Source organism: Lolium rigidum, chromosome 7 (genome assembly GCF_022539505.1).
Source record: "Lolium rigidum isolate FL_2022 chromosome 7, APGP_CSIRO_Lrig_0.1, whole genome shotgun sequence".
NCBI lineage: Eukaryota > Viridiplantae > Streptophyta > Magnoliopsida > Poales > Poaceae > Lolium > Lolium rigidum.
Genome location: NC_061514.1, coordinates 314,859,845 through 314,885,120, shown reverse-complemented (window position 1 = coordinate 314,885,120; position 25,276 = coordinate 314,859,845). Strand labels below are relative to the sequence as shown.

Below are 25,276 nucleotides of genomic sequence, written 5' to 3'. Positions count from 1 at the left end.
CGGAGGTAGTAGTGTAGTAGGGATGTCCTCATCATCTCCCCCTTCAAAAGGCGTCGACCTCGACGCTCCAAGGTCTTCTCCGTCATATGGTGTCAAATCAGCCACATTGAAAGAATTCCTGACACCAAACTCATCAATTGAAAGATCTATAGAGTATGCATTATCGTTGATCTTGACAAGCACTTTGTAAGGACCACAGCACCACGAGGAAGCAACTTGGACTTCCGTAGCTTCGGAAACCTATCCTTGCGAAAATGTACCTGCACCATATCACCAGGCTTGAACAACATCTCCTTGCGCTTCTTGTAACCCTTGCAGACGATTGCTCTTGCCTTTCTTCTCTATCAACTCTTTAGTCTTCACATGAATCTTTCGCACAAAATCTGCCCTCTTTGATGCCTCCATATTGACTCTCTCATGTATGGGTAGAGGCAACAAATCAAGTGGAGTAATGGGTTTGAAATCATACACCACCTCAAAGGGACACAACTCTGTGGTAGAATGTACCGCCCTGTTGTAAGCAAACTCCACATGCAGCAAACAATCTTCCCACTCCTTCAGGTTCTTCTTGATCATGGATCTCAACAGTCGTGACAATGTTCTATTCACCACTTCAGTTTGACCATCAGTTTGGGGATGACAAGTAGTGCTAAAAAGTAGCTTCATCCCCGGCTTTCTCCAAAGAGTCTTCCAGAAGTAGCTCATGAACTTCACGTCACGATCAGAAACAATAGTTTTCGGGACTCCATGTAGACGTACAATCTCCCTGAAAAACAGCTTTAGCAATATGCGACGCATCGTCGCTCTTGTGAGCAGTGCAATAAAGTGTGACATCTTAGAGAATCTATCCACTACCACAAATATAGAATCATGGTCTCTCTTAGTATGCGGAAAACCCAACACAAAATCCATACTAATGTCTTCCCATGGTGTAGTAGGTGCCGGTAAAGGAGTATACAAACCGTGAGGCTTCAGCTTGGACTTGGACTTGTTGCAAGTAATACATCTCTTCACATACCTGTCCACATCCCGCCTCATCTTTGGCCAATAAAAATGATCAGCGAGCATGAGTAGCATCTTCTCATGCCCAAAGTGACCCATTAAACCTCCAGCATGTGATTCCTGCAATAAGAGCAACGCACAGACTATTCTAGAACACATAGTTTGTTAGCTCTAAACAAGAATCCATCATGTATGTGATATTTCTCCCATGCACACAAGCGATATGGTTCAGCAAAATCATGATCAGTAGCATACAAATCACATAATATCTCTAATCCATGAATTTTAACATCAAGTTGAGTTAATAGCATATTCTTCTTAGATAGAGCATCAGCAACAATATTATCTTTTCCCTTCTTATGCTTGATAATGTATGGAAAAGACTCAATGAACTCAACCCACTTAGCAAGACGCCTATGCAAGTTAGATTGAGCTTTCAGATATTCTAAAGCTTCATGATCGAATGTATGATAAATTATTTTGGCCACAAATAATGTTGCCAAACCTCAAGAACTCTAATTAAAGCATACAATTCTTTATCATATATAGGGTAGTTCAACTTAGCACCAGAAAGTTACTCAGAAAAATATGCAATTGGACGATCCTCTTGCATCAATACACCACCAATTCCAATATCACTAGCATCACATTCAATCTCAAATTGTTTATTGAAATCAGGAAGTGCAAACAACGGTGCAGAAGTTAACAATCTTTTCAGTTCATCAAAAGCATGATCTTGGGCTGCGCCCCACTCAAAGGCAACACCCTTTTTAGTCAATTTATTCAAATGTACATCAATAGTACTAAAATTGGGCACAAATCTTCTATAGACCATGAAAATTTCTTACTTGACTCACATTCATGGGAGTAGGCCAATTTTGAATAGCTTCAATTTTAGACACATCTACTTCTACGCCATGCTTAGAGACAACATAATCCAGAAATATGACCTTATCTTTGCAAAATGTGCACTTCTCAAAATTACCATAAAGTTTATTATCACGCAACACTTGCAAAACATGACGAATATTGTATAGTATGATCATATTCATTGCGGCTGTAGATTAATATGTCATCAAAGTATACAACCACAAACTTGCCAATAAAATCACGCAAAACATGGTTCATCAGTCTCATGAAAGTGCTAGGTGCATTAGTTAAACCACAAGGCATTACTAACCACTCATATAAACCAGATTTTATTTTAAAGGCTGTTTTCCATTCATCCCCTCTTTCATCCTAATTTGATGATAACCACTACGCAAATTAATTTTAGAGAAAACAGCAACACCACTCAATTCATCTAGCATATCCTCTAAACGGGGAAGAGGATGAAGATATCGAATAGTAATGTTGTTTATCGCTTTACAATCTACACACATGCGCCATGTACCATCTTTCTTAGGAACTAGAATAACAGGAACATCACAAGGACTAAGTCTTATACGGATATAACCTTTGTCGAGTAGCGCTTGTACTTGCTTCTGTATCTCCTTCGTCTCTTCGGGGTTCGTCCTATATGGCGCCCCTATTGGGCAGCGAGGCGCCGGGGATCAAATCTATTTGATGCTCAATACCACGCAATGGTGGCAATCTTGCGGCTACCTCCTCCGGAAACACGTCGCTGAATTCCTGTAAAACACTAGAAACACCAAGAGAAATAGGGGTCATGTCGTTAGAAACCAAAACCTCACCCTTGTACATGAGCACAAGAGGCATGGCGATAGGATCCTCACTAAATTCTCTCATGTCCTCTTTGGTGGCTAATAAGACTAAGGAATTCACTCTCTCACTTTTCGTTATATCACTCACGACATTACAATTCTCTCGCCTATCTATAGGTGCATCATCCAAGTTGACTTCAACTTTCTGACGAGATTCATTGACAATTTGCTGTGGTGACATAGGCTGCAAGTCGATTTTCTTGCCCTTGAACTCCAAGTGATATGTATTGGCACGGTCATTGTGTTGCACGAACGGTCATAGAGCCATGGCCGACCCAATAGTAGATGACACACCGTCATAGGAACCACATCAAAATCAATGGAATCCTTATACGGTCCAATCTCAAACTCAACACGCACCATGTGGTTTACCTTCATCTCATCATTGTCACTCAACCACCTGAATATAGTATGGATGTGGGTGCGGTAGATACTTCAACTTCAGCTTGGTACACAACTCCTTGCTTGCTAAATTGCGGTAACTCCCGCCATCAATAATGACCTTGCAAGCCTTGTCAGGACCAACTAAAGCCTTTATTTGAAACAAATTGCAGCGCTGAGTAGATGCACTTGGCAACACATTAAGAGCACGCTGAGACACAACAATAGTGCGAGCATCGAGACGGATAAGCATCTACACCATCACCTGTCATAGTCATCATCTTCTGGAGCATATGGATCAACATCATCTCCAGTCTCATACTCATTGTCCTCATTGATAATCATGACCTTGCGGTTATGACAATCTCTCTTGAAGTGACCCTTTCCACCACATGTATGACAATTCATATCGTGGTTGCGCGCAGTAGAGATACTAGAACCACTCGTACTGGCAGCATGATCGGGCTTCTTTGTGTTCACATTGGAGACCGACTTGCTAGACGGAGTCGAATAAGGTGCGGAGCGCGAAGATGGCGCCGCGGCCGTAGATAGGGGCACCCTAGGCGTGTAGCGCCCAGCTCCCGTAGCACGACCTTTGATTTGCGCTTCTTCAGACCAAGCGTGCTTCAGCTTCTCTTGCATGATGTAGCAACTCATTCATTGTAGTGTAACTGCGAACAATGCCTTTGATATCATACTTCAAACCATGTAGGAAACGTCTGCATTGTCATCCGAATTGACTCATGGACACGGCCACGCTGCATAAACATCTCCATCTCCATGAAATAAGTATCAACAGTCTTCACACCTTGTCTCAATAGGGTCAACTTATCATATATAGAACGCAAATAGTTAGTGGGAACGAACCAAGCATGCATAATGACCTTCATCTCGCGCCATGTAAGAGCGGCAATTCGTTATCTTCTCGACGAGTACGTGTAACTCCATCCCACCAACGCAATGCATAGCCATCAAATTCTGAAGAAGCAAGCTTAACCTTCCTATCTTCATTATAGTCATGTAGGCGCCACAACTTCTCAATCTTCAGCTCCCAAGTGAGATATTCTTCAACATCAGCACCTCCTTCAAATTTGGGTATTGAGAACTTTAGCTTACCCAAACCATCATTTTGTTGTTGTGGATAAGACGGCGAGCTCCGAGTTCAACAAAGCCACGACCACGGTTACCACGTCCAGCACCACGACCAACTCCAGGTGCTTCATCCTGAAGATCATGGTCTTCTTCTTCTTGTTGCTGTTGTTGAGTGAGATTATCAACAGCTAGTTGCAAAACTTGAAGACTTTGCTTGGATATCCGTCATTTGATATTTCATTGTAGTGACAGTCTCATAGTAGCATCCAGCTTCTGGGAGATCTCCTGAACAGTCCCCCTAAGTTCATCGTCCTGAGTACGGAATTCACGCCGCATCTCATTACGAAGAGCTTCATACTCCCTCCATGTCATCACATCAGCGGAATTCTTGTTTTTCTGGTTAACAATTTTCTCATCACTAGAAGACATGGTTAGTGGATTAGTGCACTAAATCAAAAATATATGGTGGTACTCTCACAACTCACTCAAAACTGATAAGAAAAGGAAATCTTACCGCTCCAAAGTGAATTAGTGTTGCTTACCACTTGTAGGGACAACTAGTGCACGGATGTAGCGAAACGAATATCAAGGGTATAAGAACAAATCAAACGGCAAAGCAGGATATATGTGGGGCTGTAGGTAGGCTACCTATTTGCACCAATAACAAGCTCTAGCGCTGACCGTAGACAACCAATGATACTCACACAAGGCGATAAATATGGCAATGCAACTATATGGATGAAAGGTTGCAATGCACTCGAGAGACACTAGCAAAGCTCAACGAAACAGGCACAAGATTACTCAACTACAGGGTGCAGAAAAGTAAACTAGGCCTTCACTTGAATCTTACTAGCACTTCACTTTCTTTTTGGATTTTCTTTTTGTAACACACGCAGCTATGTAGCTCTTTTTTGCTTCTTTTCGATTTTTTTTTTGATGACTCAACTAACGAGCAGCCCGTCGAGCGGTAAAACTAGTCTCTTATGGGGAAGTTCCTAGTCATTTATATTGAAAAGCTGTGTTTATGGTTGGGAAAAGCACACCGTACGCTATGTGGACTCGGAGTAACAAAAGCTGAAACTAGATGATAGCGGAGATACAAATCCTAACAATACTAGATGGAAGAAAAAGATACGCAAAAACAACTACGAAAAGCAACTAACACTCGAAATTAGTGCAATCTAAGGCTATGGCAAACCCTAACCCTAATATTTTTTGGATTTTTCTCGGATAGGAAACACTCACAACTCAACTATGGGGTGGATTGTGGATGGCTTACCGAGAAAACACTGAAATCTGATACATAAGGGGATTGCCCGATCTTCTCGGTAAGCACGATGGTGATGATGATCACGAGATGAACACAACGAAATTAACTTGATGATGAAGTGGATGATAACTTATATGACGCAACAAAGTCTCTCGATTGGTCACTGTCGCCAATGCAACAGCTCTCAACCCTGCAAGATATTCGCAACTCCACACACTTGCGCACGTAGCCGCCGATCACGAAGCGGTAAGTTGCAACCGTCTAATTCCCAATGGAACAGCAGATCACACAAGACTTTCAGGGTATACACCAAATCAATGCAATATGGTGTAGAAATTCGATAGAGTTGCAAATCAATCAACTACGAACTAGGGTTCATCTTAAACGTGGTCTAAACCTAATTTGGGGGCGTCCTGGGCACTTATATAGGAGTTCAGGACGACCATAAGTTGAAAATACACATAGAAAACCGACCCAGATCGGATCTGGTCGAGACAGACTCGGAGTTGGCCGGTCATACGGCCGGTCGACCGGGCTCGGGACCAGGGCCATCCGGTTTCAACCGGGTCCGGCACCGGGTGGTGACCGGGCTAGGGGTCCGAGCATCCTGGATAGTGCCGGTTGGCACCGGCTGGGGATCCGGTCGGCGCCGGGCTGGGCCGGTCGAGGCGCCCGGTTGGACCGGGCCCGGAGCCGGCGCGCCGGCGTGGCGGCCCGGTCACACCGGGCTCGGCGCCGGCCTGGACTTCGTCTTCTTCCCTCGCGCATGCCTCCTCTCCTCCCTCGCGCTTCCATGGGATGTCTTCATGTCCAGCTTTATGGCCAGCTTCATGTCCAACTTCACGTCCATCTTCTTGTCCAGCTGCTCCTCTCCTCCTCGTGCGATGCTTGCTCCTTCTTCATACCTGATCATACATAAGTAATAGGACTTAGGAAGTATAGAGTTCTCATCGATCAAAGTATCACTTAGGAACAAGTTCGCCTGTTGTTTGAGTAGTTTCGCACGAGCTCCTGTCATTGGTCCAATCCTGACTTCATTGGACTAGAGCTTCACAACAGCATCGTCTTCATCTTGCAATGACGGAGGTAGTAGTGTAGTAGGGATGTCCTCATCAAACACTAGTAACAATCTTTGCTTGTCGGCATGTATAAGTCCAAAGCTGACACAAGGAGAGCACATACACGTTGTATAAGCAATCCTCGTACCAACTATTGCGCTTATACGTGGCCTACACAACAATGAAGATCACACTTCGCGACGAACACAAGCAAAAGACATAAATCTACTACTGTACATCAAGAAACTCCATCTAGATGAACTAACAACCTCTGAATCTAAGCAAACAAGCTTGGAAAAGCAGATCAAAGCTAGGGTTCTATGTTACTCACATCGATTTGATTGTTGGAAGAGGCGGACGAAGTCAACATGCCGATGAGAATGAGGAAGATGACTTGCTACGGCGCAGCTACACCAGTCGGAGAAGATTGAGTTGATTACATGCTTGTCGGTGAGAAGCTGCCTTGGATGGAGAGCTCGAAAGGGGGAAATGGTAGCGGGGGATTTTCCCAGTGAGGCACGGAGGTGTAAATACGGGGCGAGTATCGACACAAGGTGAGCGAATTTTCCTGGACGCGCGTGAGCTCCCGCCATCTCTGGCTTGCACAAGCTATGCGCCAATTTTCCTTTACGAGCGCGAGAAGAGCTTGGCTCGCCAAAATCACCCAATTCTAGTGTGCCTCCTCATAGAGGCTCTGCGCTGCTTTAAGAATCATGCGAAGCAGGCGTGCACATCCAAACTGCCATTTGTTGCATCAGCGGAGACGGGAAACCACTCTGCGAGCAACCAAACTTGCCCTTGGCATATTTGTTCTACCGAACTGAGAAACTTCAGTTTCGGAGCCTTGCACCATCCTTGCATCGGATGCATATCGTCTGCCAGGCTTCAGAAAGCTTCCAAGCTTTCATCACAAGGCCAAACCCATGTCTGAAATGCGAAAAAGAATTGCAAGGGACCACATTTCTTCTATAAATGTTACAACACTACCCGCCCAGCCAGATAGTCCTCGGGGGGCACTCTTCGTTGGCCGTTCGATCCTCCCGAACAGTAAAAAAATCGATCCCACTTTCACCCACAGCCATCCGATCCGGTTATTACTTTTGTTACCTGCTGCCTGCTGCTGGGTACATGACCGCTGGGCCATCTTGCGCGTGGGGCCTCCCGCCAGAGACACGGAACAGGGCTGGGTCAGGTCGCCTTTTTTCCTCCTCCTCTCCCGTCCCCAATCAGCACCTCCTTCCTCCTTCCCCAATCCTCTCCTCCTCCTCCCGGCCAGCGCCAATCCGTCGCCTCGCTCTCCTCGTCCCCAATCCCCGCCTCCTCTCCTCGCCCCAATCAGCCGCCTCCTCCTCTCTTCCTCCCAATCGGGGCGGCAAGCTGGGCAGGACGCGGCCGGCGCGACCGGAGGCGCCGGCGCGGCCGGAGACGGGCCAGCGCGGGGCGGATCCGCGGCGGTGACGACCGGAGGCGACGCGCGCGGCCGGACACAGGCCGGCGCTGGGCGGATCCGCGGCGGCGACGACCGGAGGCGACGGGCGCGGCCAGAGACGGGCCGGCGCAGGATGGCCCCTCAAGTGAAGAACCGGTTGGAAGCGGCGGCAGCTCCCGCAGTTGGAAGCGACGGGGGTTTGCTTCTCCCTCCTCTCGCTCGCTCTTCCTCCAGCTCCAGCGGGGTAAGCCGTGAGCGGGCGGGCGCGGCGAGCTCTGGCCAGAGGAGGCCGCGGCGATATCGGACAGGGGCGGGCGAGCTCTAGGCTTTTTGTCTCTCACTCGGTTTCCCAAGTTTCTGATCCTATTTTTGTGCATGAATTTGTACTCCGTAAGTTATTTCCTTTCCTCACACTCTACGTTTGGCATCCCATGCCAAAATCGAAGGTCACAGACCCCCAGGTGAACATTGCTCCATCTGATTTCTCCGTGTCCTTTTAATAAAAATTTCCAAACTGTATGGTTGTCCAGATCTGTCATTATTTTCTTGTGGATTAATGAACAACTTGGTAGCCATGCAGCAAAGCTATCCTGCTGTGGGCTTCCTTTCAAGATTTTGGGATGGGCTGCGTCTTGCTTGACATGGTATGCACACCTATTTTCTGATTCCACCATTAAATATCAAATTATATCAGCTGCTTTTTTCTTATCCGCATATATCCGCTTGTTCTTGAATCATTGTCGTAGATGTGAACCTGCAAATGACAAATGAATAAACTTGTTATGACTATGCTGAATCTACGTGCTAATTTAGTTCCTCTTCCTTTAACATGCTTAACTCTGTGTTTTCGAAAAGTTCATGTGAGAATCACCGTTACCGGCTTATCGAGTTCAGAGAAGATGGTGTTTGTTTCCTACAAACAATCATGCCAATTCGTGAGGTGCCATCTAACTATATGCATATGTGCATTTTTGCACTTTGTGCATCGTCCGTGTATAAATATTTTCCTCAACAAGATATGTTTTCCCATATCATCTGCTTCGATTATTTGTCTTGATAAATGTTCCCGACTAATCACCATCGGTTCTAATTTAATAAATTTAGAATATTTTTCTCGTAAGTGGATGATTACATGCTCCTTGTTTGGTTACTTTCAAGTACGAAAAAATACGTAAATGAACTTATTTGTTCTCGGAGGAATTTCGAGCTGATATATGTAATTCTCACGTAGTCAATTTAGAGCTAGATTTTCGGTTCGTTGTTCCAATTGGTCCCAGGGATTGCTTTAGGATACAATGTGATTCCGCCTGTGCAGCAGCTAATCGAGTGCATTTGAATCATACAACCTTCATCGCTAAACGGCAGGCGCTCATAATGCATTTAAATCCAAGTCGGTAGAAACTATTCAACAGATGTAGTCTATGAATGTCTTCAGTTATTATGTCCAGCCATTTATCTGCATTGAGTTAGTCCCTACTTTAGGCTCGGTACAAATTAATACTGCTATTAGCTTCCATGACATGAGCTTTATCCAACTCTATAGACTTATGTGTAATATTGTTGCCACTTTCTAGCTGGAATGAAAAAATGAAGGTTCTCCCCTTGGTTGGTTTGAAGATCAGAATATTCTTCTCCCCTGAAAACTATTAGAAAGAGACATATAAGAACATGCTCAATGTATTTGAGGTCACCATTAGTTTATGCATGCATTTTAGGAAAATATTATGTGGATTTGGTTGTAGGTGATGTGTCTTTTTACTTTCCTCCGTCGCACGGCATTTTTGTTTTGGACAGGTGACCCTTTACCTTTTTATGCATCAGGATACCGTTATTGTTGTGCGGAACCTTTATATGTATCTGTTTGAAAAAACTGCAGTGACTGACCATCATCTTTGTCCATTTATCTTGCTATATAAATATTTGTAATTTTCACTGTTGTTTCATATTATACATATGGGCTAACGGTGTTGGTTTCGTAGAGAAATACAATATTTTCGTTGAAATAAAATCATGTTATGTGTTCCTTGACATACTCTATCAGGTATGATGCAGCCTGGAGACAAGACTTTGCAAGCTTCTGTACATGCCAATAGAGTATGTCAGATCTACTTCTCTAATGTCTAGGATCCACTAGCTTTTCAAGGTTCATGCTACTTGCTGCAGATGGTGTTCCCACGATTGTCCGGCATGGTGGATCCAATCCAATCATCGATCCGTTTTATGCAACATTGTTACCTGCAGAACGGCACCGATGAACCTTGACTAAATTTCCGTAGACTATGCATATTACCAACGTTGTCGTAATAATATTGTTGTAACTATTATTCAGCTTCTGTAATCTTGCTGATTTGATGTGGTTAGTGTAGTAGTAAATCTTGCAGCCACCAACTGATGCTTTTGAGGTTTAACTTTTGCTTCTTTCTTGAGTAGGTTGGTATAAAGGTGAAGAACTTCAAGGCCTTGTTGGTTTGCAAGGCGCTGGTTGTTGATGCGAGCTTATTTGGAGCCTCCAGATTATCCTGGGCATCATCAAAAGGATGGCAGCAATGGAGTAAGTTCTGAATGGCTCTGAATCTTGAATGATTCCACTGGACACTAATTAGCAACATTGCCGTAATAATATTGTTGTAACTATTATTCAGCTCATTATAAAATTGTTGATGGTCCGATGGATTTGCTGCTGTTTTTGCAGCTTTGTCATGGATCTGAGCAAAAAGAAGAGTCCTGGGGAGGTGATTTGTAGGAAGGAGGCGACCAGTACTGGTCAAAACTGTTGTGTTTGGTAGAATAGGTGCCATTGAATGTTACTCCCAGTTGCCTATCATGTAGGCATTTTGAGGTATTATTTTGTGCTATTGATGATAATCCACTGTATTATAATTAATCTGTGTTGTAGAAGCTTTAGCTGATCTGGTTTTGTATCTTTCGAAATAGATTTGAAGAGGTTGCACATGTTCTGTTTCAGGTACTCATAGCATCTACAGAGTGGGCCAATATTCGAAAAGAGCACAAGACTTGAGGATTTGAGCATGCTTGTAGGCTAGAAGCATCACCTTCAGACTTCGTCACTTGTTGACAGTCTAAAATTGACCCTGAACTGATATGGGCACTTGCTAAGCAAGATGTCAAAGACAAGCACCAGCTGAAGGTTCTACCCCAACTTATATAACTATTTTAGTATATTTTGTTAATTTCCATGTAATATGTAAACCATTGAAGTTAGATGTTAATCACACCATGTTTGGCATGCAGATGAAATAGAAAATACAGCCGGTAAAGGCACCAACGAAGGAAAACCTTCGAGCGTCAAACATGATGGAAGGATGTTGGATGGTCAGGTAATTAGTATAATCTACATGCCTCAACGGCCTTTGTGGGCTGCTGGTGATCACCCCACATACTATGCAATTTTACTCCTTGGTGCTTGCACATCCATGAAATCCATGTCCATGAAATCTGGATGTACTGGATTCCACATGCTGCATGCATAAGTTTGGTTCTCTCTTATATAGAGTCCCCAGTTTTGTTCTCACGGTTTATAGCATTACAGACAAGTATATTATGGCAATGAGTAGTTTCATTTTAAATTTGTATTATTCATGTTTGCTCCGGTCATATATGTTCTTCTCATTATAGCATTGCATGTATTACTCTGTTTTACTATCAAGGTGTGTCTATTGTTCTACACAGCTGGTCACCGTCAGTAGCTAGAGATTTGTCTGATACTTGCTTTTGTGACAGCTTCTACTTACTCATTTCCCGGTGGGTGGTGGCGGCAGTGACGACTTGGTTGGAGGGGATGCGGTAGGAGGAGGGCGCAAAGGGGCGGGAGGGGTGGCCGCCGGGGAGGCGGAGCTGTGCCGGCCACTGCAAGTGAGGAAGAGGATGGAGCTTGGTGCAGCAGAAGGGGAGAGCCTCAAGGGGTTGGAGCGACGACTACTCCGCCCTCGCCAGCTTCCGCCGCCGCTCCTCCCTTGCGCAGCCCGTCCATGGGTTCGGGCGCCATCTCGGAAATTGAGGAGCCGGTCGGCCCGCTCAGGGGCGTGGCCATCGGTGTCCAGCGTGCTGCTCGACGGCCGTTTCTGCAACGTAATCTTTTCCCAAACCTCAGCCCCCTCCTCATCTTCTCTCTCTCCCTCCAACACTCTGATTTTTAATTGCTATAATTGATGTTATTTCTTAACACAATGTGTTCAGGTCCGAGGAAGAAGAGAAGGAGGATATCAAGCAGGGGATGTTGGGCTCTAATGGTTGGAGGTAGCCATGACTGCCAGTGGTAGCCAGAGAGGTCGTTTGGCTGCTTTGTATATGGCACAAGGAGGAAGGGAGCTGGAGACGACGATGGAACCAAACAATCTTACATCAACAACAGAACCAAACAATCCTACATCAACAACAGGTGCTCCCGAGCGATGGCGGCGGCGGCAGGGAGCGCGCGCCTGAGCGAGGAGGGGGTTTGAAGTGTCCGTGCCGACAACCTCACCGTCTCCAACCTATCCGCGAGTGAGCAACGAATTTGAGACTTGTTCTTGGTTTTTCTGCAGTTCGTGGAGCGGGTCCGGAGCAGTTGGGTAGCAGCCCTCAAATTAGGTGGGAGTTGCTTACTGTACAGCCAAGTAGGGTATTAGCTTGATGGTCTATTTTACAAGATAAAGCCAGTGCACATGTTTAGATTTCTAATTTTAATTCGATAGTTTTTGTAGGATTGCTTGCATAGCAGGAGCAAGCAACGGGGCGCGCCGCCGCTGCCAAGGAGGCGCTGGAGGAGGTGCCGAAGAGGGAGGCTCGGGGCCTTGCGATGCGTCGCCAGCGCGGCCCGAAGGAGGTGGCCGAGCAGAAGGCTGCGAGCGACGGCGAGGCCGCCACGGTGGAGCACGAGGCGTCCGGCTCCGTGCACGTACCATGTCTGTCCCGGCCTCTATTGTTCCCTGTGCTTGACCGTCGAAGTGCTCCTAGATCGGATTCACTCGATTGGAACGGTGATGCCAGCCAGTGAACTACGGGTTGTCCGCCGCGCCCGCTGGCCGCAGGCGACGACCAGGTTAGACAAGTCGACCCCCTCCGTTCTCATTTAGCTGTGTTTCATGTTTGTAAGTTTGCTATGCAGCAGCCACTGTCCCGTGGATGATTCAGAGGTCTGTGTTCTGTTATGTCCCCTCCCTCTAATTCGTTAGTGTCCAATATACATTCATTAGTGTCCTGTTAAATTTTGTGCATGTAGAATTACCCTTGTTTTATGGGAAGTTCATTTTTGTTAGGAATTTAAGTAAAGCATTTCCATATTCTTCCATTATAATTCTCGTTGTCAGTTTGTCACCTTCCATTGGATTTTTTTTTAACCCAGTGCTTTGTGTTCTGGCAGCATTGATGCGGGAATACTGTGGGGAAGAAGATGCATCATCTAGGAGGAAGATCAGCATATAAATGCTGAGCTGAAGTTCAGACACCACGCTGACTATATTCCCAGGCGCCCACGTCCATGGACATGGAAGGGGCTGCAGACGGTTAGTTGCAGATTTCTATCTGTATGTTTATTCCTTCCTTAGTAGTTCTCTTTGACGCTTCAGTGCTTCTATTAAAATTAGTTTGTTGTCCTTACAAAAGAAGCAAGATTAGGTGGGTGTGCTACAAAAAAAGGATTGTTGATCCGCATATCCAGCCAACTTTTGCTCATCAGTTCGCTCTGCATAGTAACTAACTGAGATTTGCCGTCTCAAAGATGATGAGAGAGATGAAGTGTGAACAATGTCGTTTTTCTTTAAGAAAACTTTTATATATTTGCACATTTGCACTTAACTCAAATGAATATATGGTCTGATAAATAATAGGTGTGCTCGAGCCCAGATTTTCACTGTCAGTAACAATGGTTTGTGCGATGCTTAGGAGTAGCTTTACAGCTCTCTCTAAAAATGAGTAGCATTGCTGAGACAGATGTGAGCATGGGTGAAGGCAAGGTATCACTGTTATAATTCACTCTACTGTATTGTGCAACTCACTAATTTTTGTATTGTATTGTCCTGAAGTATTTGGAGTTCAGTTCATAATTTACCTTATTTGTGTGGTATACAAGATTCAGTTGTTAATATCTCCATGCCCATTTATATTGCATAACTAAAATGAAAAGGTTAAAGGAATCTTTCGAACAAGTTTATTGGTTGTTTACTTTATAAATAGTGTCTATCACTGAAAAAAAAATTAGAGAATTCTTTTTTGTTTTCCACCAGGCTGGTGGATGACGGCGGTGGCAGTGGGTGGATGCCGGTGGCTTCAGCTGATGGACGACGGTGGCCTCCGCCGCCAAGCGACCTGTAGCAGGTACGAGCTCGTGTTGTCTTGGTAGCGCAGCGTGGCTGCACCATTGAGATTCTGATATGGAACCTCGCTGGAAATTACCTTGAGTCGAAGTTACTAATAATGGAGGTCTTTCAACTTGAATTCTGTTTGGCCATTTTCACAGTTGTATGCATTAAGATAGCTGGATACATTTTATTCTTGCATTGGAAAATTGGTTAGCTGGATACAGTTGTTTGGACAAGGAACACAAATCATAATATGGTTAGGTTTCTCTAAAGCTATTTTTACTACTGTATTGTAGATACGTTTTCTTTGTTCTGTATCAATCTGTCAAATCTATAGATTACCTGCCTCTGACTAAACCAAGGGAAATAACCATAGAAGGACAAATCAACTTAAATTATTTTTTTATACAGATCTATATGGTTTTTAATTTATTAGTTTTTAATGATAAAATTTTCAAAAGGATTGAACACCAATCGAAAGTTGTGCTCTGTTTAGAGAAGCAGGGATTATAAACCTTCCAATTGCCCCTTTTCTTCTTTATTATTGGATTTTATAATAAACTACCTTTCACCTTCCAATTGCTCCTTTTGTTCTTTATTGTTGGATTTTCTAATAAACTACCATTTGTGTTTCTTATTACTTTTCAGGTTTATTGGTTTTGGTTCAATGGAAGAGCTCCCAGCTTATGAAGGTATTATTATTGGTTTCTCCACTCCTCGTTTCTATGCATTTTTGGTCGTTCTCGAAATTGTTGTTTTAGAGATGCATACATTTCATGTTTGCACTCTAATTAATAATAGCTCATATCAGCTCTCAGGAGGAAGTCTTTGTACTTCCATCATCTTTCATGCTTACTACATTTTGGTTTTTTATGGTTTGTGCTCCTATTGAGAATGGGTAAATGCTTGATTTTGGTAAAAGTAGGTGGTTAGTTTTATTCTCACTTGCCTCCAGTTTACTGCTGGTACGTGTCGGCACACAATGTCTTTCTTTTTCATGTATATTTTTGCTTTTGAGAAAAAATGTTTTCGATATGAGCATGGTTATTGATTCAGTGTTAGTTACCGGTGTTAAAACCTTATCTTCTATGGCATATGTGTGTTCTGTTCTGCTGCACGAAATAACGATTCTCAGTTAGAGTAATTTTGCTGCCTTGCTGAAAGTGATGAATAAATACTGCCTTTTTACTGTGTATGCAGATGGATCCATAGAAGGAGAAATTGTGCCATTACAATGATGGAAATGCCATAATACATGTGTTGATCTTGAATCACATTATCAGTAAATTTCTGTGGAATCATCTGAGAGCTTCAACCCATTCATAGGGGCTTCAACCTGATCCGATCATCTGGTCGTTTTATGCAGTGTTGTTGGCTGCTGATATTTCAATAGCAATGCCACCAGCTATGTTCTGTAATGTACATAGGAATTCTGTATAATGTAATTTCACCAGCTATGTGTTATGTGATACACTTATGACAGTATTAGATGAACCAGACCTATATATGTTAGAATGTATGTTATGCATAGCTAAACCGGGAAGCTATCATGAGGCTCATGGTTTAAAGCCAATAAATCTCAATCATATATGATTACAGTACAATCCTGGATAAAACTTATGGTTACAATATTATCTTGCTTTTGCCTTTGCGCCGGGGCGCAACGGGAAGTTATCAAAGTAGTTCAGGTGTTTATTTTGGGATCCTTGTTAGCCGATGACATTTAAGGAAGGAAATCATTCTTGTACTGGATACTTGTGATGTGTAATATCATCCATGTCTTAGATGTGTTTATCAATGATATGCCTTGTCGGGAGAGAGGAAAAGCAGCAGCGGGGTGGCTTTTGCCCCTGTACATGGGACCTACTACCTTTCCAGAAAATGGAGGAAATAGATGAAAATGGCTTCTCTCACATGGCATCTTGCACGAATCTCCAACGATCCAACAGCAAAGAGTACACCCACACTCATGTTTGGGTGTACAAATGTATTTCCGTTTGAAGAATCTGCACTATGCTCGTTATGCTTTTAGTCATACTTAACATTTTGTCCTAGCTGGGCCCTCACTTTTCCCCTTGACCCCAGCCTCCCTCTTTTTGGCAGTGGGATGTACACCTAGCTTAGCATGTACATCTTGAATCAAAATGGCAAGTACATCTTGAATCAAAATGGCAGGTACATCTTGACATGGTTGTTTATCACATGCATGATTTGAGGAAGATGCACGGTTTTTCATCTTGAATCAATGCTGAGTTTCGGTTTAGTCATTGCTTATTTCGGATTATTTCTGACAAAACTTCATAATGTGCAGACATCCATGTGATAGATTGATGATTTAGTTTTATAGCATACGTTGCTTACCAATGTGGTTCCGGTAAAGCCTGACATGTTATAGAAATTGTGAAATATTTAATATCAATGGACAATACCAGGAAATGGGAAAACAAAATCTCATGGCAAAAATGGAAGGCAAATATAGTAGAACCGTGAATACTCTCCGCATTAACTTTGAATGACCAATACATGAAAGATCGTCTTACAACTATTCTGGTATGAAACATCCTGTATAATTCTGTAAAATTTATAGGGATAAGAAATAAACGCCATATTTGATGCGTATATAGCAACTCAAGACATGAACAATCACCAAAAATATAGATTAAAGCACCGAAATAAATTATTTATTAAATTACCGTCCTATAGGTCTTGTAATAAGTTCTTGTAACTTGCGCGATATTAATACGCTTTCATTTGCACTTGCGCGATAGCGCAACGGGTCATCTAGTTCTTGTAATAAGTTGAATCAAAAGAGAGCACTGGCTGCATATGAGCATATTTGGACTTTTGGATGATGTATCCATAAACAAACAGAAACAATTGACTAATCAAGTAAATACTACTCCAAAACATGTGTTTTGTTTAGTACGTTGTGTTGTGCAATACTGATCTTTTGAAGTTTACCCCCGAAGAACGATACCAGAAACAAAATGTATCTTGGATTCATAAACAAACTGAAACAATAGACTAATCAAGTAAATACTACTACAAAACTCGTCCTTTGTTGTGGTGATCTTCTTTTGAAGTTTACCCCGAAAGAATAATACCAGGAACAAATTGTATCTTGGAGCGAAGGCACGTGCTAATGTGCCTACAATCCCAAGAGCCGAAATAGAAGCGATCACAACAAAGACACAACATTTGTTAACGAGGTTCAGCAGTGTGCCTACATCCCCGGGAGCCGAATTGCGGCGGCTCCATCCATATATTTGCTTATCCACAATCAGGTACATCAGCGGTATATATCCAGGTATATTTAGCCTATTTTGTGTACACAACACAGCTATCCATCAGCGGTATATATAACCATAGGATCATTCTCGTTGTTCAGCTCATCGAATATGGTTGAAGCTGTTGAACATCCCAGTGTGGGAAGCCTTGGGTGCGGGCTTTGCTACTTCAGGAGTGCCGAAGACGTTCCAGAAGCGGAGGGTCTCATCCGCAGCAGCTGATGCTACCGTGCAACCATCAGGGCTCTGCAGTTCCACAGCATGAGAAGACTGTCAGGTTAAGAAAAGAAGTAACAACATGTCAATAGCATATGTTAAAAATTGGCAACAAGAGTTCACCTGTGCCATGAAAAGGACACGTGAGGTATGTCCAGTGAGTTCAGCCATCTTGACCATCGAAGGGTACTTCCACAATGTTAGTTGGTTCTTTGTGAATCCGTGCGAACTCAGCAGCTCTCTCTCGTTCTTGTTCCATAGAAGAGCGCACACCTGTGATCCGGTATCCACAGAGTTGAGGCAAGCACCTGTGTGTGTGTTCCAGAACTTGATGCACCGATCACTACCACCACCGCCAGTTGCCAACAGGTTGCTCTGGAATGGGCACCATGCGAGCGCCTTCACAGCGGCCGTGTGGTCCTCAAGCCTGTGCAGCCACTGGTTGCGGCCCGCAGATGGCATGGAGGACGCCATCGACACATCCCAGATGTGCAGAAGGTTGTCGTTACCCCCACTAGCCAGCTGCTGCCCAGACCCAGACCACTTGAGCCCGCACACCTCCTGGCTGTGCCCCTGGTACGTCTGCACGGCATGGTCCCTGATCCGCACATCATTGTTCACAATGCTACCATCCATGCCGCCAGTGGTCAGAATGTTGTTGTTCCATGCCAGCGAACCGACTCTCGATTCATGCACACCCTTCAGAGTTCTCAACTGCGTAGAAAGACACAACGCAAATTCAGCAGCTGATCAAGCACATTACTGCTAGAACACAACACTTTTTTCGATGCTGGACAGCAGCATACTTACCAGTCGGCTGGAGCTGGTGTCCCAGAGCTGGATGTCAGACAAGTTGAGCCCAATGGCGAGGTGGCGGCCATCAGGAGCCCAGCTGACGCTGGTGATGGGGCCGCTGTCCTCATCGACTGTCACAAGCTGAGATGTGGATCCACTGGAGGCATCCCACAGGTACATGGTGTCGCCCAGCGCAATGGACAACAAGTTGCTGCTCCCCCAGTCCACCAGGTTGAGGTAGTAGTCGTCGACGAGGTCCGGTGCATCAAGTGTCCTCTCGGCAGACTGCCATGTTAAGAAGCCTCATCAGTAACCACACCACTAAATACAACAGCGGAACCACAATTATGGTACTAGTACATGCAGTAGGTAGTGTCAATACAACAGCGGAACCACAATTATGCGGCGCATACCTGGGGGATGTAGCGCCTCTGCTTGGCCGGCTTGGCCTGGTGAGAAGAGACCACGTCGGCAGCCGAGACGTTCTCGGGCTCCGGCGGCTTGTTCCTGAAGGCGAGGATCCGCGTCCGGTTGTTGAGCAGCTTCTCCCTGAGAAGCCTCCGGTACGCCTCCTTGGACGGGGACACCACCTCCGTGTTCTCCTGGTTCTTCCTGGGCTCCGTGAGCAGGTAGTGCGCCATGTCCATGTCCATCGCTGACCGGTCAGGGATGAACCTGTCTCCCTGCACACGCACGCACAGAAGGGGAAGAACGTCATTTCGTCGAACACCCTGTGCGCACAAGCATCTGCAGGACGTAACAGGCAAGAAGAACTCACGTAGCACTTGGCCGACGGGTTGCGCGGGGCGGTGCTGAGCGATGGCATGTAGGGGCGGAAGCCGGCCTCCTGGAGCGGCTGCCGCTGGACGGCGGCGGCGCGGGCCTTCTTCTTCGACGAGATCAAGTGGGAGCCTGCGTCCATGGTTAGAAGAAAACGAGCAGAACGAATTCGCAAGAATGATAAATCAAGAAACGGTAGTAGCAACAGGAAAGACGGCGCGGAATTAACAGATCGATCGAACAGAAAATAACACAAGAACAAGATGGTGCGATTGAACAGCCCGGATCAGCGAGGAGACGCGAGGATCTTCCGAGCTCGAGAACGAGAAGGCGTTGTCTCCCCCGGATCGGCAAGGGGAGGCGGCGGGAAGGCAGGAGAGAAGGAAAGACACGGATTGCTCTGTGACTTGTGAGTTTTAGGGATTTGACCGTGAGTTGTATTTGTAGTCAGAAGAGGAAGGGGAGGGGGCAACGGCTAGTCTTGCGAGTTGCGACGGCGTTGGACGGATCACAGCCAGCCCATAGCCGTCCGACAGGCGACCACGCAACGTGCTCCGTTCGATTCGCCTTAAGATTTGTCACCGCCATAATTGTTACAGATCCTGAGCTCACGAGGAGCTCCATTTTACAAAACTCAGAAACACCATTTGTTTTTATGAAGGGTGGTACTGAGCGTCCCCCGGGGGATCGGGTTTCCGATCCCCCGCCTCGAGCACTCGACACGTGTCCGCTCAAATATACAGAAAACGGAAATCCGCACGTTCCGCCTCCGCATTGACTGAGTCGTATCAAAACAGCAAAAAATCCCCGGCCCTCTCCTCTGCACACAGGGTACCTCCGCCGTGCTACGACCGCCGCCGGCGACGGAGCTCCGCCCCCGGTGAGGAAGCTCCGCCGCCGGCGACGGAGCTCCGCCGCCGGAGAGGATGCAGCAGCGACCGGGTCTTCGCAGCATGTCCCACGATCCTCGCAGCAGCGGCGTCTCACCAACAACCGTAGGCAGCGCCGTCGACCAGCTCGGCGGCCGCCGGTAGCGGCACCGTCATCCGCCATGCAGCACCGCCGGGCACGGCTGGCAGAAACGCCGCCGGCTGCCAGCAGCACCGCTTGCCGCTTGTAGCAACGCCGCCTAAGGCTGACAGTAGTGCCCGCTGCTCAAGGCATGCAGCAGAGCTAGGCGCCCATGGCAGCTGCGCCGGATGCCCAAGGTAGCGAAGTTCGGCGCCCAATGTAGCAACGCCCCAGAACCGAGGGCAGCAGGCTCCCCATGACTTGCAGCTGCGGGGCGGCCATGGCAGACGAACTGTAGCAGATGTGGCCATCTCCGGTAGCAACGCCGGCCAAGGTTGGTAGCAGCGCCGGCCGCCCAAGGTAGCAGAACTGGACTCCCATGGCAGCACCGCCGGCCGCCCAATGTAGCAGACCTGGACGCCCATGGCAGCAGAGCCGACCGCCCAAGGTAGCAGAACTGGATGCCCATGGCAGCAGCGCCCGGCGAGATGGGTAGCAGCGGGACACCCCATGACCCCTCACTCCCGACGGTGGTATGCGGGCATGGCGTGCACGTGAGGGGGGCATCTGGCCATGTCGGAGCTTGCAGCAGAAGCCTCAGAGGGAGAGGGATGTGTGGAGCACAGAGTGGCGGGGTGGAGGAGGCGCCGTCCGTTTTTCCGGCGGCAGCGACGCAGGCTCTCCGCATGGAGCCGTGGAGGTAGAGCAGCAGGCTCACATGGAGTTCGGTGGAGAGAACAGAGGATGTGGGGAAAGGAAAGAGAGACGAGCTGAGGACGTGCAATAATTAAGGTGGCCCACCCACGTTGCTTACTGCGTTTGCTTCTGCGTTCTGTCAGGAGGGACACGTGGCGCGCTCGCGGTAGGGAGGACGCAAACGTTCGTTTCCCCCGGATGATCCACAGCATTTGAAACACAAGATTATTTTCCTTGGCGGTCAAGGAACCCTACTAGCTTCCTTGAAAGCCAAGTTTACCAAATAGCCTTGTGTTGGTTATATACCTAAAATGTCATTTAAGTAAAGGCAATAAATAGATGGCAACACAAGACAACACTATAATAAAGAACTCTTAGATTTCTCTCATACCATTTTCCTTGTGTTCTTGTGATTGTGCTCTTCCGAGTGGGGTGTCTAAGACCATGCACTATGTGTGTCAAAAGCGGTTCCTAACCCTCTCTCTCCTATATTTGAACCGATTCAATACATAGTAGGGAATCGATTCATAAGTCTAACACAAAAAAGCGGACCAATAAATTGGTTCGCTTCTTTTCTGCAAATGTGGGACCCGGTAGCAAAACTGTGAGAGAGAGGGGAATGCGTGCATCAGGGACGTGAGCAGAGGGGTCCCACAACCGATTCTATACTGTTGCCTACCAAAACCCACCGGCGAGCAGCGACGGGCAACACCGTAGAGGCGGGAGGCTCCCAGGACTGCTGGTGGATCCTGGTCCCTCGGGCAACGGCCCGCAATGCTTCGGCACACGTCCTGGCGTTTGCGAGGGCGTGCCACCTGACCTATACCGGTCGTGAAGGTGATGGATTGCTTCGATTAGTTTCCTGCATGGCAAACACGTAAACATTAAATACGAGCCCCGATCGGCTCTTAGGTTGCCTGTGGATCGGCTCAAAGAGCCGATTGCCCCATGGTTTATGTTGGATTTACAATGGCATGGGGATCATGCTTAATCAATATTGAGTTAAACTAATCTACGATAGTCTAGGGTTTTCACCGCATAACCGGAACATTCTACGCGTAGTTGAGCCTAGCAGGTACGTAAGATGACGGAAAACCAGCCCTAAAGAGGCCTAAAAACCAACATGAAGTTGATCCCCGGAACAGTCCCTCTAGGGCTAAATAAACCACACCTTACGCGCTACCGGATCGTTCAACCCGTTTATAAGGCCTAATCATGCGGATATCAAACAAATCCTTGAAGAACAATGAACAACTACAACGGATTAGATCTACTAAACAAAGAACAAGCAAGATGCTGCCCTTACACCTAAGATAGGTGTAAGGGCAGCTAGATATCGAGGGGCCGCGTAGCTAAGCAAGTATATCGTGAAAGCATCGACGTCAGCCCCAAAACATCTAAGATAAGGGTGTTGCTCGCCATCAAAAAGGCTTCAACACGAGCAACACCAACAACGAATAAACTGATACTGCCTAGATCGCAAGATGCGATCTAGGCAGCATGTTGCTTACCCGGGAGAAACCCTCGAAACAAGGGGTGGCGGTACGCCTAGATTGATTTGTTGTGTACGTGATCGTCCTCCTTTCTCAATAACCCTAGATACATATTTATAGTCCGTAGACTTTCTAACTTGGGAATAAACCCAACTGTGTACGAGCTAAACTCTATCTCTTAATTCTTACCGACACGTAACCTACTATAATTTACAGATACACGGGCAATCTAGCCCAAACTTCTTATACAAGGCCGGTTCAAGAATATTTTTCCGTGCATATTCCCTAAGCCCATTTAATCACGGCCCATCTCCCGGACTCTGGTTAAAATCCGGTGATAACACATGCCCCCTGGTTTTGGCAATGATAATTTCAAAACCACTCCGTTTTTTGCTTCGTAGGGTCACGTCGTGGCAGAGCAGAACCGTCGCAGTATCCTTCATCATGATGCCTTGCCTTCTCAACTTCTCTGCACGATTTGACAGTTCTTTGGCACCACTTCCTCGGAAACCGCTGTAACATTAAATCTCCACTATATCCCCTTTATTTAACCGCACCGAGAAGTTCGCCTCTTCATCCTCTTGCTCCGTACTAGCCGTCGGCAAAAAAACCCCTTCCTCTGTAGCCATGTCTTCCTCCTCTTCCTCCTCTGCCTCGTCGGGTCTCTCCTCCACATCTTCTTCCTCCCGTGAGCCCACACCGGAGTGGGACTCGCTGGCGGCGTACGACCTCCGCGCCCCGGAGAAGTGGGACCTTGAGGACCATGACTCCTCCGTCTGGTCCGAGGACGACAAGTCCTTGACCGACGGAGAAGATGACTTCCAGTTCCTCGTCGACAGGGAGCTGGAGGCGGGAAGCGAGGACGACCGCTTCTCGTGGGACGACTTCACCTCCTCCGACGAGGAGGAGGAAGAGGAGGACGACGATTCCTCTGAAGAATACCCACCGGCAAAGCGCTTCCGCGCCGGGTCGGACAACGACGACGACGAGGAGGAAGAGGCCCCCGTAGAGGGCTACGGGAGCAGCGACGAGGAGCCCGCCAGCAGCAGTGCCGGCGGCAGCGACGACGACGACGACGAGGGCAGCGACGGCCCTTAGATTAGGGACTACTAGTATAGGACTAGTAGTAGTAATCGGCTTTTGTTCTTTCTCCCTTGAGCAATCGGCTCTTCTCTGTAAAAGCTCCTTTATTAATGAAGAAAATATTTCTAAGCCGATTTTGCTTCCTTATCAAATTTGCCGATTGTCAAAGCAAGTCAACGCGCCAAGAGCCGATGGCAGCACATCGGCCTTCACCATAAAACGCGGATAAGGCCAACTTAGTTGCCTATTCAAACGGTAACCTGCAACTTATCGGAAAGAGTAGACTCAGATCCCCAAATCGCCGCTCGAACAGATCCAACTCACGGCCACGCGACCCTCAGATCTTAACCGCGCAGGCTCAACTCCGCAGCGAATCCAATGGCGGAATCATCCAACGCCAACGCTACAGTTTCTGGCCTGAAGGTAATCCTCAACCGCTCCTCGCTGCCCGAATCACAGTGCTAGAACGACAAACATCTGAATTAATGTCTTATTCCGTCATTAATTTCTAGGTATCAGACATTTTGCTGCCGCATCCTTCTCTTCCAAACTCTCTTTGTCTTGGCCCTCATTCTACCGAGAGCCCTGCCCATTTGATTGTAGGATAACGTTGCATAGAAAACAAAAATTTTCCTACCGCGAACACGCAATCCAAGCCAAGATGCAATCTAGAAGACGGTAGCAACGAGGGGGTATCGAGTCTCACCCTTGAAGAGATTCCAAAGCCTACAAGATGAGGCTCTTGTTGTTGCGGTAGACGTTCAATTGCCGCTTGCAAAAGCGCGTAGAAGATCTTGATCACGATCGCTTCCGGCGCCACGAACGGGCAGCACCTCCGTACTCGGTCACACGTTCGGTTGTTGATGAAGACGACGTCCACCTCCCCGTTCCAGCGGGCAGCGGAAGTAGTAGCTCCTCTTGAATCCGACAGACACGACGGCGTGGTGTCGGTGGTGGTGGAGAAATCCGGCGGAGCTTCGCTTAAGCGTGTTCTCTTCAAACTCTCTCTTTGTCTTGGCCCTCGTTCTAAGGAGCCTTGATGATTTCATGCAAGGCCCTTGAATTCCAGCCAAGTGAACGAGAATTTAGATCTAACTTCTTGGGCGTATACGAGCACGGCCTAATCCTCCTGATTAGGTTTCTAATTACAACAGAATCTCAAGCCCAACAAGCCACTAGGAAACGCGGGAATATGCGATGCCTTAACCTTTATCTTGTCTCCCCTTGAGAAACATGAAAACCTTTGAAAACCATCGGCTACTTTTGGTCTGATGCTGAATTGCTTCATCATTTTAATGTGGCCCCATGACACCAACCCTACTAAGACGTGGTCATGATCACCGGTCTAGACATTGCATCCCTGCACTCTACCGCTGTTGCCGAGGACCCTTTCTACACTTTCTTCACAACCACGGTGCATCAAGTCAGGGTGCTTATTCTCCGGCGCCACATGAAAACACAAGGCCCCTGTGAGCAGGAAGAAAAGAACACACGGCCTTCCTCAATTTACGGTTGGAACACTTCATATGCTCGTGGGCCCTTCACTTGCTCCAACCCAAACTATCTCTCCTTTGGCCTCCATGAATCCTGCTGCGAGGCACTCAACTTGGCATCGACAGCCGGCTTCTCTGAGAGGCCTATAGATATCTCTCGGCTGATG

General features: G+C 46.6%; 1 protein-coding gene and 1 long non-coding RNA gene across 2 annotated transcripts; one reads left to right on the top strand and one right to left on the bottom strand.

Annotated features, from left to right (window-relative positions):
* The first annotated feature begins 9,684 nt into the window (after positions 1–9,684).
* On the top strand, positions 9,685–11,257 carry LOC124669194. The gene is made up of 4 exons (XR_006992055.1): positions 9,685–10,050; positions 10,387–10,507; positions 10,649–11,104; positions 11,209–11,257. It is a non-coding gene; the product is annotated as an uncharacterized LOC124669194 (long non-coding RNA).
* A 6,174-nt stretch (positions 11,258–17,431) lies between these two features.
* Positions 17,432–19,726, bottom strand: LOC124678185 (cell division cycle 20.2, cofactor of APC complex-like). Its single transcript, XM_047214098.1, has 5 exons — positions 19,332–19,726; positions 18,967–19,236; positions 18,569–18,838; positions 17,882–18,472; positions 17,432–17,788 (listed from the first exon to the last, which is right to left on the bottom strand). Exons 1-5 carry the CDS (start codon positions 19,473–19,475, stop codon positions 17,645–17,647), a joined length of 1,419 nt encoding a protein of 472 aa, XP_047070054.1. The 5' UTR covers positions 19,476–19,726; the 3' UTR covers positions 17,432–17,644.
* Between the last annotated feature and the right edge of the window lie 5,550 nt (positions 19,727–25,276).